Source organism: Vitis riparia, chromosome 18, assembly GCF_004353265.1.
Source record: "Vitis riparia cultivar Riparia Gloire de Montpellier isolate 1030 chromosome 18, EGFV_Vit.rip_1.0, whole genome shotgun sequence".
NCBI lineage: Eukaryota > Viridiplantae > Streptophyta > Magnoliopsida > Vitales > Vitaceae > Vitis > Vitis riparia.
In genome coordinates, this window is record NC_048448.1 from 39,252,799 (window position 1) to 39,267,692 (window position 14,894).

Sequence of the window (14,894 nt, forward strand, 5' to 3'; positions counted from 1 at the left end):
GATCAAACTTTGACTTTATTTTATATTTTGTTGTTTGTTTGTTTTTCGTGAGTTTAGGCAGGCTGGTGATCAAAGTCATGTATGACAGCATTGGAAAGTCATGTTTTGGAGTCGAGTCTTGTTTCAAATAATTCCTAACAAAACAATATGTAAAATGGCTATTTATGTTGTGAAACAAGGGGATGATTTATTCCATATAGAAAATGGTATAAAGCAATGGGTTCTCATAGTTTTAAAACATATGTTAAAAGGAACCCAAATATATATATATATATATATATAACATTAATAATTTTTTCCCTATCTAATTTGGGATTTAACAATTACACCCATGACATTATGTCCCATAAGATTGTATAAATATATATTGTTAGTTTTAGGTCTAATAGACCATTGATATTATTTGCTTTGGGTCTATTAAACTTTCAGAGCTTTAAAATACGTCTACACGTTTATGAGGAAGTCATATACATAGTGCCAAGAACTTTTTTATTTATATCCCATGTGTGATATCATAATTATCTCTATGATGTTGTATCCCACAAGATTGTCTTGCACTGATAAATAAACTCCCTTATTGGGATCAAGAATCAATTTTAATATCATTTATAATAGTTAACTTCTAACTATATAAATATTATATGTTTTAAACTTTATGAGTCCTTATGATTTTAAAACGCATGATTAAAAGGAATTTATATAGTGTCAAAAAAAAATTTCTTTATCCGATACGGATATCATAGTATATAAAAGCAAGTTTTATCTATATGATTGTAATATATATTTTATATCAAATATTATATAATCTTTTCTTAACTGAGTAAACACCCTTAGAACTATGACTTTAAAATCCTTAAATCATGTACCAAAAAACAAGTTTTTTTGTACATGATTGTAATACTTGATATCAAACACTATATATAGTAATATTTTCTTAACCGAGGAAACACCCCTTAAAACTATGAGTTTAAAGTCCTAAATATTCATTAAACTCATAATCAGACAATATTTACATAGGAGCTAAGGAGTAGGTCATTATAAACGGTATCAAATTAAATTTTTTATCTCTTATTTTAGTTTCTATCTATGTGACTCCATAGTCTTATCATATATCCGTTAAGAGAAAATGATTATGATTTTCCATGTTGAATAGGAAAAAAATGCATATAGATTAAAATATGTCTAGAAGTCGTGGTCCGTGATGCCCTTTGGACCCCTGAATAGACACTATGCGGACTCGGGAAGGTTGAATTATTTCTTGGAAAGACCAGTGAGAACATAACCCAACCAGCTTGAGGAGTGCATGGTTTCACACAGCCAAGGCGCGTAAAATGTCTTGGTTCATTTTGTGAGTTCATTTTTTGTTTGACTGTAAAATTCTTCTCGGCCAAACAAGGGGAATGCCCTTTGAAATGTGTGAAGCATGTTGTCGGTTGCATGCTCTTCCTCCACTTGACTTTGTCGAACAAAACTTTTCCCCACATGTTTCAAGGAAGGTTACAAAATGTGTTACATAACCTGTCCTTACAATCTCATAGAGATGAGATCTCTATCTTGTTTGATTTTCTCATACTAGTGCCTATTTGTTAGTGTGTCGAAATGGTATTTGTTAGTGTCCATCCCATTGTTAATGGCTTATTTCTAATGTTGAAGCTTCTTGAAAATGATGGGTATGAGTTCTGTGACACGAAACCGATCGACTTGACATCACAAAAGTAAAGGACATATTGACGCTGATTTACTCAATCATTCTGCATACATTACGTAGTGGAACAAATTAATATATGCTATGGAGCTATTAGATTTTATAATTATTTTCCTTCATGATAAAAATATCAGTAATTATATATATATATATATATATATATATATATATATATATATATATATATATATATATATATTATATATATATATATATATAATATATATATATATATCGGTACTTCGATTTTATGGATATATTGGATATATCGATAGATATTTAAAAAAAATATATTAATATGCCTAAAATTTATTAAAATATAAAAAAAAATTCATAAAAATATAATTAGAAGTATAATAGATATTTTTAAATTGTTTTATTAAAGAATTTGATATATGTATAATATGATCTATCATATTTAATTCAATTGTATTAAATGATACAAAATAAATTATGATATATGTACAATTTTTTAATATTTAATTAATCTATTAATGATATTAAAAACACTTTGAAGAAAATTATCATGATAATTTTAATATTTTTGGTAATCAATTAAAAGAAATTTTTGCATTTAATTATAAAATAATTATAATTAATTTGCTCTCTAAAATATTTTTTTAATATTTTCTTTATATAACAACTTTGAATATATATCTTTAGTGTCTTATATTCAACAAGGGGCAAACTTGCCCTAGTGGTAAGGTGGCTTGAACCCCAAGCACTTGGGGTTCGAGTCCCCTTAACAATAAAAATTGGAATTTTTGAGGAGTTTGATTGTCGTACCTATGTTGACTATTCAATATATCGGGAAAAATTGACGAAATATCGCAAATTTTTGAAGATTTTTCCCAAAATTTAGAACCATATTTCTCCACTAAATATCGTTTTCATAACCTCTGATACACAATATATCACCGATATATCTCGATATTTTCTTCCATGCATGTAGGTATTATTTACTCTAAACCAATATATCTCACAACTTTAAAATGAGTCTACTCAATTAAGAAAAGTCTGCTATATATATAGAGTGTTAGAAACTTATTTTTTTTATTGGTATTATATTGGATATCACAATCATGCCATACGCATAAAACATTTTTAGTTTGTTCTCGCAAGATTATGAGATCACTCAAAGTCTCACACAAGGGTTGGGAATCAATTCTCATACCATTCTATAAGACCTGCTCCCTCTCATTATAGATGTCAAAGGGAGGAGGTGGTTACAAGTATTCGTGGGATTATGCCACTAGACATTCGGTCTAATTTTAACATAAGCCAACCAAAGCATACCCCTTAATGTCTGGTCCTGGCTTTGCTACAAGTGATTTGCACTGGATTTGGATGCTTGATTAGTGTTGAAGACATGCTTAGGACTGTTGATGTGGTGTCATAAATTTTTTAGTTGTTTTGAATGTTTCAAAGTGGTTGTTGTTGTTAGCTTTTAGGTGTTGGTTGTTTTTCTATTTTGTATGTTTTGTTCATGGCTTAATCCTTTGTCCACGTTTATAGTGGGTAGTTATTGATTAAATTTTTATTATAACTTCTGACGATTAATGAATTATTGTTGTTCTGGTTTGTTTTACTTCTGCGATATCTTTATGTTTTTCTTCATCCTTGTTTTTTTTTTAAAAAAAAAAAAACTACAAATGGTATCAGAGCTTCTATTCTTAAGGGACCGGTGGTGTTTAGGTTGAGTTCTCAAAGACGCCATGGAAGCTGAATCAAGCTTTTCTTCAATCGCCCCTCTAGTCTTCGATGGTGACAATTATCAATTTTGGGCCGTTAAGATGGAGACGTACCTTGATGTTATGGACCTTTAGGAAGTTGTGGAAGAGGATTATGAAATCATTCTTCTTCCAAACAATCCAACGATGGCTCAGATTAAGCATCACAAGGAAAGAAAAACAAAGAAGTCCAAGGCAAAAGCTTGCTTGTTTCCTATTGTTTCTTCCATAATCTTTACTCGCATCATGTCATTAAGATAAGCAAAGACGATCTGGGATTATCTCAAGACAAAATACGAGGGAGATGAAAGAATAAGAGGAATGCAAGTTCTAAATCTGATTCGGGACTTTGAGTTACATAAGATGAAGGAGACTGAATCCATCAAAGGGTATTCTGACAGGTTGCTTGACATTGCAAACCGAGATAGATTACTTGGTTTTTCCTTGCCATACTCAAGAATAGTTGAAAAAATCCTTGTGATGATGCTTAAAAGATTTGAGGCATCCATTACATCCTTAGAAAACACTAAGGACTTGTCAATGATCACACTCTCAGAGCTTTTAAATGCATTGCAAGCACAAGAGCAAAGAAGAGTTATGAGGTAGGACGGTGCTATCGAGGGAGCTTTACCATTCAAGCATCACGTGAATGCAAGAAACAATAAGAACAAGAAAGGTAAAAAAAACATCAAGGCTCAAATGGAGAATATACTAACAACAACAACAAGAGCAAAGTTGGAAACAAAAAGGAACCCCATCCTCCTTATCAGCATTGTGGTGGAAAATCTCATCCGCATTTCAAATGTTAGAGAAGACTCGATGCCAAGTGCACCAAATGCAACTAGATGGGGCATGAAGTTGTCATATGCAAAAACAAAAATCAGCAACATGGTGAAAAGGTATAGGTTGTTAATCAAGAGGAGGATCAATTGTTTGTGCCTACATGTTTCTCTGGCATGGAATCAAGTGAGAGTTGACTCATTGACAGTGGTTGCACTAACCACATGACACATAAGATCTATTCAAGGAACTAAGAAGCACAAACACGTCGAAGGTTCGAATTGGAAATCGCTAGTACATAATCGTGGAAGAAAATGGAACAGTTGTAATTTCAAGTTGTTCAAGTACAAAGCTCATTTCTGATGTGTTGTATGTCCCTTAAATAAATCAAAATTTGTTAAGGTTGGACAACTTTTTTCCTTGGAATGGAAATCAAATAGAGTGAACATGAAGTTTTTATTTGTCAAAAGAAATACACCAAAGAGATACTCAAGAAGTTCAAAGTAGATGAATGCAAGGAGATAAGAACTCCTATGAATCAAAAGGAGAAGCTCAATAAAGATTATGGAACTGACAGGATTGATCAGACATATTTCAAAAACATGATTGGTTGCTTGATGTATCTCATAACAACAAGGCCCGACATCTTGAATGTTGTAAGCATTTTGTCTTGGTTTATACATTGTGCAAGTGAAATGCATCTCAAGGTAGCAAAGAGGGTGATTAGATATGTTAAAGGCACATATGATTGTGGCATCAAATTTACGAGAAGCAAAGAGTTTGAGCTGGTTGGTTTTTCAGATAGTGATTGGGAAGGTTCCATTGATGATATGAGGAGTACTTTAGGCTACTGTTTCACTTTTGGTTCTAGTTTTTTCTCTTGGTGCTCGAAAAAACCAAGAAATTGTAGCCTACTCTATAGCTGAAGCAAAGTTTATTGCTGCCATAGTTGTATTAAATCAAGCTATTTGGCTAAGGAATATCTTAAATGATCTTAACATGGAGCAAAAGGAAAGCACGAAGACACTTATTGACAACCAAGCTGTCATTGTTATCTCTCATAATCCTATGTTTCATGGGAAAACTAAGCATTTTAATATTAAGTTATTCTTCTTAAGAGAAGTGCAGAAAGATGAAGATGTGATTTTTCTCTATTGCAAAGCAAAAGATCAAGTTGTGGATGTTTTCACCAAGCCACTACAAGTTAGCAAATTTGAATTTTTAAAGACAAAACTTGGTGTTTGCAGTTCCTGAAGCAAGGAGGAGTGTTGAAGACATGCTTAAGACTGCTAATGTGGTGTCATAAATTTTTTTAGTTGTTTTGAATGCTTCAAAGTTGTTGTTGCTAGCTTTTAGGTGTTGGTTGTTTTTCTGTTTTGCATGTTTTGTTCATGACTTAATCCTTTGTCCACGCTTATAGCGGGTAGTTGTTGATTAAGTTTTTATTATAATTTTTGATAATTTATGAATTATTGTTGTTCTCGTTTGTTTTACTTCTGCAATATCTTTCTGTTTTTCTTCATCCTTGGTTTTTTTTTAAAAAAGAAAAAAACTACAATTAGGATCCAGAATTTTTTTTCCTTTTTTAAATTGTTCATCTTCTCTTGACTCTAATTTTATATTCCCATGGATTCCGAACTAAGAGTTTTCTTCCATGGTTGGGTTGTATACTTACTTTCAGAATAAACATAGGAGCTGTGCCAGTGGATCATGACCTGGCAGCAACTATAGCTGCTACCAGTATGATGAAGTCTAATTCAAACATGAATCCTTCAGGCAGCTTTGGATTACAAGTTCAAAGAAATCAGGCTGTTTCATTTTGTTTAATCAAATCTAATTTGACAAATGATTTGGGATTTCAAACTAACTAGAAATTCAAGATCTGCTTTAGACATAGAATTCAAAGTTGGTTTTAGGCCAAACAATTCAACTACCGTTGCTTTTATTCCCCCGCCTGTTTTATAGTTTTCACACTGACACCAACCTTAAGGCTGTGTTTATATTATGGCAAACTTGTGATAATCAGCTCAGTCAAATTAGACTTAAATCTCATAATCACATAAACTCACCATTGATGAATAATGCTAGGGGTCTGTGAAGTGGAATAGTTGGAATTTCAAATACAAGGGATTAAGGTTAAATGCCTCAAAGGTCTCATTGAGATGTACAATGCATTTAGAATTGAGTTGATGGGGCAGAAGAAAAATTACAGGGTAGGAGCTCTTTCAGCAGTTCCAGCGATAACAGTGAGCAAGTTGTTTCCGAATGGGTCGCTCAGATGGGCTGCAAGGTTCTCAACAGGGCCTTCTCCTGTAACGTAAGCTTGGATGAAGAAGCCAAGCATGGCAAACATCGCCAGTCTACCATTCTTAATCTCCTTCACCTTAAGCAGTGCAGCCTGGTCTGGGTCATTTGCAAGCCCCAGAGGATCAAAAGGACCACCTGGGTGAAGCTTGTCCTCCAAATCCTACAGCAAAAAGACCAATAATGAGATCATATGACCACTGATGCTACATCTTTGGGCATACTAATGAATGTTGACTTAATGCAATATTAAGAATTCGTTTCATAGTGATTCTAAAAAGCAATTCTAGCATTTCTAATATTTGAAAATTTTTATTGAAGAGTTGTTTTCAGGTATTAAAAAGCTAAAAACGCTTCTTAGAATCACGATCGATCAAACAAGCTCTAAATCAAGTTTCAACATCCAGTTTTACAGTAATAAGGACTAAAATGGACAGAATATGCAGAAAAAACATGTGATATTTTGCTTATTGCACACGATTCTTTTTAAAGACATGCAGAAAAAACATGTGATATTTTGCTTATTACACACGATACTTTTTAAAGACATCCAGGGTATTACTCGTAAACCCGAAAGGAACTTTTGAGACTAGGCTTTTAAATGAAAGGGCATTCAAGCAATGGCACTGTATTTACTTCCAAACTAATATACAATTATCAGAAGGTATTGTTGAACACCTCTTTAGAACATCTAATACAAGGCAAGGATATTGAAAGATATGTAACGAGTAGAGGTTTATATACCAAGCCATTGATTATTCTGTAGTACTCAGCACCACCAACAAGAACAACCTCAGCGACGACAGCAAAAATAAGGTTAATGGGGATGTTCTTTCCGAAGTAATTCAGTGTGTTCCCATCAAGGAGTAAAGCTCCTGTCTGCATTCAGGTCAGAAAACCTCATCAGCCAAAGCAAATGATGAAAGAAATATTCAGAAACTTATCAATAATTCCCGCATCAGAAGAAGATGATGGGCAATGGGCAATGGGCAATGGTGAAATTTCTGTTAGGGGAATGTTAAACTAAAATAGACAAGTTTTTCAGACCCCAAGCTTTTCCACATTCATTGATGTAAATTTGTAGTGTATTCTGCCTTCCTCGAATTCCCCTTCTTGTGGGAGTACAAATCCAAGGAAAGGGTGGATAAATTTTTTGAGGAATTTGGAAAAGGGAAGTTAAGGAAGCAAACCTTGAACCACACAGCTTCAGGGCCGCAGTTGGCACCGAATTTGTTGAAGGCCTCAGGGATGATGAAGCCAGCTGCGCCGAGCATAGCCCACCGGGCGTGGATCAGTTCATATGCTTGATATCTGCAACAAACCCCTCACGAATTTCTCTTCATCAGTGGCATAAAACAGATCCCTTTTTCTAGACAATCCAGTACAAATCTCATTACAGTTCAAGGCAAAAAAGGAAGAATCAACCAACAGTTTCACTTACTTGGCGAAGTCCTCTGGCTTCTTGCTGAGCCCAAAAGGATCATAACCATAACTGCAGCCACAGAAACAAATCAGCAAAATTTCCCATCATTCACTCCTTCAGTCTGTTTTTCTCATGTTTTCTTGGAAAACAAACACAAAGTTGAGGATATATATATAGAATCTTACTCTCCGGGAACCTCTCCGGTCAAGTACGCAGGGATTTCTGATCTGTCCAACAGACCCTCTGGCAAGAAAATCCTCCTGTCCGGACCTGAAAATAACTCGGAAAGCTTAAATTATTAGATAATAAGCAAAAAAAAAAACGTGCATCAACTCAGACTAATGGATTTTTAATAAACCCAAAAGCTTAATCGATTAGAAAATATACCAGCAACAGATATAAAATTGACTAATATTAACAACTTCAGTCGATGTTTTTTCATTTACTCGGAAACTTGAAAAAAAATTCTTTTTTTGGTTAATCTTAGAGCTTTAATTATTAGTAGTGAGTTGAACAACTCACCGTACCACTTGGCGAGCTCCTCGTCGGCGGGTGAAACGGCGGCGGGCTTGGCCTTGGCTGGCGCAGCCTTCTTCTTGGAGAAGAGGGCGACGGTCTTAAAGGTGGCGGGGCTGGAGGCGGAGGGAGCAGTTCTGGAGGCGCCGGAGAAGTTGAGAGGGTTACCGAGCATCTCGGAGACGCCGAGGGAGGAGGCGGCGGTGGTGGCAGCGAGGGAGGCCATGAGGGTCACCGGAAAGTTGAGTCTCCGGTAGTAGGAAGTGGAAGCAATGGGTGGTGGGGAGGGTGAGGAGGCAGATACTAAATGGTGGAGCTGGTGGATGTGGACGTGCCACGTGGGATGGAGGTGATTGGTGGGAGAAGGGAAAGGCGTAATCTGAAGGGGAGTTGTGATAGGGTGGGTGGGGTGAGGTGGCAGATGATGGTGATGACGTGGAATGATCCTAAACTTGTTGGTCGCTTGTGTTTGGATAACACGGTCTATCCATTTTTGATGTTCTTCTGAGAGGACAGGGATGCTCTGCAATTAATTGTAGGAAAAGCAGGGATAAAATGTTCCATTGCCACTACTATTGATTTTTTTGTGCACAAAATTATGCATGGCCATGGCATCAAAATGAAACCTGAAATTGTGGTTGAGTCTTGAGAATCTGATACTAAGGTGGAAAAATGAACTCAAATCATCAATTATATTGATTTTTTAAAACTCTCCTCCAAAAACAAATGAGAAGAACTTTAAAACTATCATATTTTCTACTTTTAATAATAATTTATTTTATTTTTTTTGTTATTAAACATATTTTTCTATTTTTTTAAATAAAAAACTATTTTTAAAAACCATTATCAAACAGTGATTAATGGTTTATAATGGTTTCTCATAAGTAATTTTGTCATAATAGGCTTGAAAATATAAATAAATAAATAAAAGAAACAAAAAAATAAATCAACCCTTTCACCACCTTTCAAGTATCTATATCATCCTTTGATCGACTAATCCCTTCATCACAAATCTTCGCCTGTATTTAATTTACTCAATAACTATGGAGTTAAGTAATTTGGGTTTAGAGCTTAATTCAAAGGAAAAGTGAAGACTTGATCACACTGAGTCGTTTGCTTGTAATAGCTTCAAAGATTAAAAACCCAAATGTATGTATACAGTATAACTAAACATACACAGAAAAACAAAATGGTTTCTGCACTTCATACATAGGAGCCATTTCTGTAGAAAGTAAAAACCCTAGCAAGAGAACTTCAGATTAATTAGTAGACCCAAGAGTAGATTCTTCATCTCCTCCACTTCTCAATCTCCCTCTCAGTTGCTTTGATGAGCTTCTTGGTATTTCTAACAACCTCATCAACAAGAACACCGATGTCATCCCTGAAAATAGAATAGAGAAAAATAAATAAAAGAAAAAGAAAGTGGAAAAACATAGAATCAAAATTATTAAATTCTTTTTCCATGCTTTTTCAAAATCATTTTATTTTTATTTTTTCCTCTTCCGTATGAAGCTTAAATAATTTAAAAAATACATAAGGTTCAAACTAATTTTAATAATATTTTATTTTCTTTTATATTTCATAGTAAAACAAATATGAGAAAATTATTTTTTTAATATTTTTTCCTTGCCTTGGTACTTTCCTAAAGCCAAATATAACCTAACGTTTTGCGTACAATATTTTCTAAATACCTATTACATATACAGAAAGTTTTTACATTATAAGGATACGTCATCAATTACACTTCTCAAATTGCTCATAAAGCTTCCGGCAATTTTTGGGGTTAAACACTCATGTCTTTAACAAATACTAGGACAAAAATGTGTATAAGTTCTATAGAGCATAGTTTAGACATTTTGTTTTTTTTATAGGCAACTAGCATGTGTATATATATAGTGTCTAAGTAAATGGAATGGCAAAGTACATAATGCATGCAAACAACCCCAAAAATAAAATAAGCATGATTGAAGACGAGAGTTTAGAGAATCCTACAAGAAATGATCTTTTTTTGTGAGTTTTGGTGGGGGTAGGTGGGTGGGGTGGGTGGGAATTTGTTTTAAGAGCCAGGGAGGACAAGATGATGTTTGAACGTTTACTACAGGTGGAAACCTGCAAATACACTTAAAAGAATTTCTCATCCATAAGAAAGCATCTCAAGTTGATAAGATCATGTTTGAAGGTTTAAGGCCGTTAGAAACCCAGAAAATGCACATAAAAGATTCTTTTGTCCGAGAAAAAGCTTGGCAAGGTGAGAAAATGACATTTCAAAGTTTCATGCAATTAAAACCAAAACAACTGACGTATACTTACTGAGTAGGAAGATCTCGTCCCTTAAAAAGCTTTCCAACATTAGAGTATCTCCTGTATTCGTCATGTGCAACACCCCTCCCTACACCATAACCAAATCCTAAACCAACCCCACATCCAGCACCAAATCCAACACCCAGCTGTAATCCGGGAATCCCAGGACCAAAGCCTATACCTGGAGTAAAAAATTGTTTAAGCATTCACACTTCCACTAAGCAGAAGAATTTTTCATTAAAAATCATTTTGAATTAGGATCAAGGGGTAAGGAGCATTATCAATTGCTATATGAAATTTTGAGAAAGAAATTAATTGAAAACATCGATCCTAGGCAGTGCCATGTGGCATATACCTATTTCGGTTTGTTCATTTCTTCTGTACATTTAAAAAAATGAAAAAAGAAATAAAAATTCCAGATGATTAGATTTTAAAAGAAAAAGGAAAGGATGACATAATGAAATGAAAATAAAGTAATGTCAGCAGACTCAATACCAACAGCATAATCTGAACAAAGAGAACAATTAAAACTCAAGCATGCCCAACCCAAAACACTAGCCCAGTTAAGACGCAAAACAATGCTAATCCTATCAACTCTAAGCTTTTCCACTACAACTTACTCCAAGGCCTGTCTTTATCCTCCACAGACCGTCAGGACCCCCTGCAAAGAAGATCTTTGTTAAGAAGCAATGAGATGCTACTCATCATCTACTTATACTTGTAGCTGCCTAAACAATTCTCTAGCTCAACAAATGTGACAAACACCCTTCCCTCGCCTCCAACCCCAAAGAAATCCCTCTAGAGCTTCTCTAACCTCAAAAAAACTGAAACCCACATCATAGTGGGCATAAAGTACACAAAGCAAGCTCCAAAGGTATTATGACTAAGAGTGAGGCTATCACCCTTGAATAAATATTGCCTCTTTCACAAGACTAGCAGTCTTTTATTTCAGGCTACCCCTCTTAAATAAAGGGCCCTGAACCCTTCCCCAGTTACCATTTCTTGATCTATCCACAATCTCTCACTATGCAAATACATGAACTAGCTTCTCAAGACTAATATTCCACTTCTTAAATCTTCCTACAAAGCGTTCAACTAATAGCTAAAATGCTAACACTATACAATGTTTTTGAAAAATGATCTTCCCAATTTAAGAAAATGTACGAAGCAGCCCAAGCAAAACACTTATTACACCCTTAACCCACCAGCCTAACTAAAATTACTCCTACCAGTAAGCCAGTCAGAATATCTAACCAATTGAAGTCAACAACAAACTTGAAGACCCTTCTCATAGCCCAAGAAATTATCAAACTATTACACCTCTTGTATGAGGATCTTACCACATTAAAATCCCCTCCAATACACCATGGATTGCCTAATGGCCACTGCACACACTCTGCAATGCATTAGAAAATTGATCCTCCCAATCTAAAAATTTGAAAGAAGGGGTTCAAGCAAGACAGTGATCACACCTTTAAGCCACCAACCCAAGTAAAACTGAAGTTCCTAAACCAACAAGAAAGCGAATCGGAAGCTTGAAAATTTGCTTCCAAGAGCGTGACCGCACAATTTCTTTCTTTTCTCTTTCTCAATTATTCTGTTATTAAACATGGGCTTGCCTTGTTGAAGCAAACCCACATGTGAACCATAAAAACAGCCCTTATAAACCCTATTCCTATAACAAAGACCCCATTTTTAATCATTCTTATCCATCCCTAAACCAAACCCTAACCCAAATTTTTCATTGAGTGCTGAACTCTAAAACCATCCAGCTGAATTCAAATTAAAACCCTAAGAAATACAAAACCTCCACGGAGCTTAGGCAAATGGGAGTGGCTCAAAACCCAGAGATGTACCTCCAAGGAAGCCGGCGCCAAGGCCGATGCCGCAGCCGGCGCCGAAGCCGAAGCCAGGGCCGAGCTTGCCAACTTGCTTGGACTTGAGCACTGGAAGCTTCCACAGCAAACCCTTCTCGCCGTCGCCGTCCTTGTCATCTCCTCCGTGCATCGCTCTCTGTCACCGGCTTACAGGCTTACCGCCACCACCGGCGTGTGGCCTTCGAGATGGCCCCACTCTGATAGAAGAGTTTCTCTGTTTTCAGTGAAATTTTTATACGATGGTATCCATCCAAATGGGGGAGAAAATATTAAAAACTAGAAAGTAAGTGAATTTCCTAAAATACCCTATTTTGTTAAAAGCTTACCAAAAATTAATTAATTATAAAAGAAAATAAAATAATTAAGTGTTTACTTTAACACATTTTCTTTCCTATTTTTTATTTTAAAATAATAAAATAATACTAATTTTTATATAAAATATAAGAAGTCATAGAGGAAAAAATAAATAATTTTAAAAGTTGTTTAAAAAATTGAGGTATGAAAATATTTTTATTTTTTCAAAATTTAAAATTTTGTTAAAGCAATTTTTAAAAAATATGAGGTAAAATATATGTCTCTTTACTAAATATTTTAATTTTATATAGAATTTTGTGATTTTAAAAATAAAAAATAAAAGTACAAACCAAACTTACACAAATTTATTTCTCTTCTAATTAAATAAAATATTAATTCTTTTTAAATTTAAATAACTTTCTTTATTATTTATTTTTAATCTTTGAGATGGAAAAATATAAATAAATGGGTATATCACATGGTGACACACAATACAACCAAGGTAACAACTACTTGTTTTAACAAGTGATGAAAATTTAAAAAAAAATTCTTTAATATATAATTTCCCAAAACTATTAAGAAAAAAAAATATTAAGGAAAATGATTTTTTTTTTTAGATTTCATTCTCCTATGAAAAATCAAATATAATAAAAAAAATATAGATTTTAAAATTATTTAATCTTTATATCAATGAGTTAAAATAAGTAAAAATGAGTTTGAAGTATTATATAAAAAATTATTAATTTTAAATTTATTTTTTATTTTTCTCTATATTTTTATTCTTTTATATTTTTTCTCTCAATTTTCTTTCCCTTATATTTTTCCTCAATTTTTTTGGAAACCAAATAAAGCCTCGATTATTTTAAATTTTAAGATAACTTAATATGAAAATATGGTTTGCTAAAATATGGTATTGGATGTTTTGTCTTGCAAAAAAAATGTAGTATTTTTAAAATTAATGTTGTGTTAAATTCCACATGTTACGTACAAGTTCCACATTAAAATGATTTTGAATTATAAGGTAAATAATTATGTAAGACCCTTAAGGTGCCATTTGAGACACATTTGTATTTTTCACTTCGTCTAACGATGAAGTCAAGTCAAAAATCATAAATTTCATATAAATATTTTAGTCTATCTAGATTTATTTTTGAAGAAAATAAATGTTTTAAAAGAAAAAACAAAAAGAGGTTTTATATGTTAAATAATTTGTTAAAAGAGTTTACTTTCGAAAGAAAAAAAACATGTATAATAAGAAAATATTGATTCTTATTAAACCCAAGTTTACATCATGCAAGAAATTATTTAATGTTTGATAAAATTTTCAAATTGCCAATCCCTTTAAAATTAAGGCTTTGGTTTTAACCTCAACTTTTAAAACTTTAAAATAAATCTAAAGGTAGTAATTAATCATGTTGTGCTGGATTTATGTTATATTAAAATAAATAAATAAAAGCGAAAATTTACTTAATGCAATGTCCCACATTATCAGCGAAGTGAATCCACTTTCTCAACATGCTATTAATGTCTTTTCTTAAGGGCATAGGTTCAATAAAAGAAACAAAATTAGAACTAGTTAATGGATCATGTGTGTTATTACAATCTTGAACCAAACAATATCGAGTGGAGAGTATTGTCATGATAAAATGGTATCAAACCTTAATCTCTAGTCAAAAGTGTACCAGTGAGGACTTCGGGTTATAAAGAGGGTGGATTGTAATATCTCATATCACCTAGAGAATGAATGAGAAGAATCATATATGAAAAGTTTTTATAACACAATTATTAAGATATTTGCTTAAGAGTGTAGGCTCAATAAGGAAATAAAGCGGTATGTGTGATACTACAACCTTGAACTTGACAAAATCAAGAAAAGAGTGGAGCCATGGCACTTAAGCAAACCATTTATTAACCATGTTAAAATGACATAATACAAACATAATTTGTTTAGGATAAGAATAACA

The 14,894-nt window shown here is 33.4% G+C and overlaps 2 protein-coding genes across 2 annotated transcripts; both read right to left on the bottom strand.

The window, feature by feature from the left end:
* Nucleotides 1–6,251: 6,251 nt before the first annotated feature.
* Nucleotides 6,252–8,737, bottom strand: LOC117907722 (chlorophyll a-b binding protein CP26, chloroplastic). The gene is made up of 6 exons (XM_034821365.1): nt 8,465–8,737; nt 8,128–8,212; nt 7,961–8,011; nt 7,710–7,830; nt 7,264–7,398; nt 6,252–6,682 (listed from the first exon to the last, which is right to left on the bottom strand). The coding sequence occupies exons 1-6, from the start codon at nt 8,682–8,684 to the stop codon at nt 6,422–6,424; spliced, it is 873 nt and encodes a 290-aa protein (XP_034677256.1). The 5' UTR covers nt 8,685–8,737; the 3' UTR covers nt 6,252–6,421.
* Nucleotides 8,738–9,533: 796 nt separating this feature from the next.
* Nucleotides 9,534–12,864, bottom strand: LOC117905919 (protein TRIGALACTOSYLDIACYLGLYCEROL 5, chloroplastic). The gene is made up of 3 exons (XM_034818798.1): nt 12,616–12,864; nt 10,769–10,940; nt 9,534–9,839 (listed from the first exon to the last, which is right to left on the bottom strand). Exons 1-3 carry the CDS (start codon nt 12,764–12,766, stop codon nt 9,746–9,748), a joined length of 417 nt encoding a protein of 138 aa, XP_034674689.1. The 5' UTR covers nt 12,767–12,864; the 3' UTR covers nt 9,534–9,745.
* Between the last annotated feature and the right edge of the window lie 2,030 nt (nt 12,865–14,894).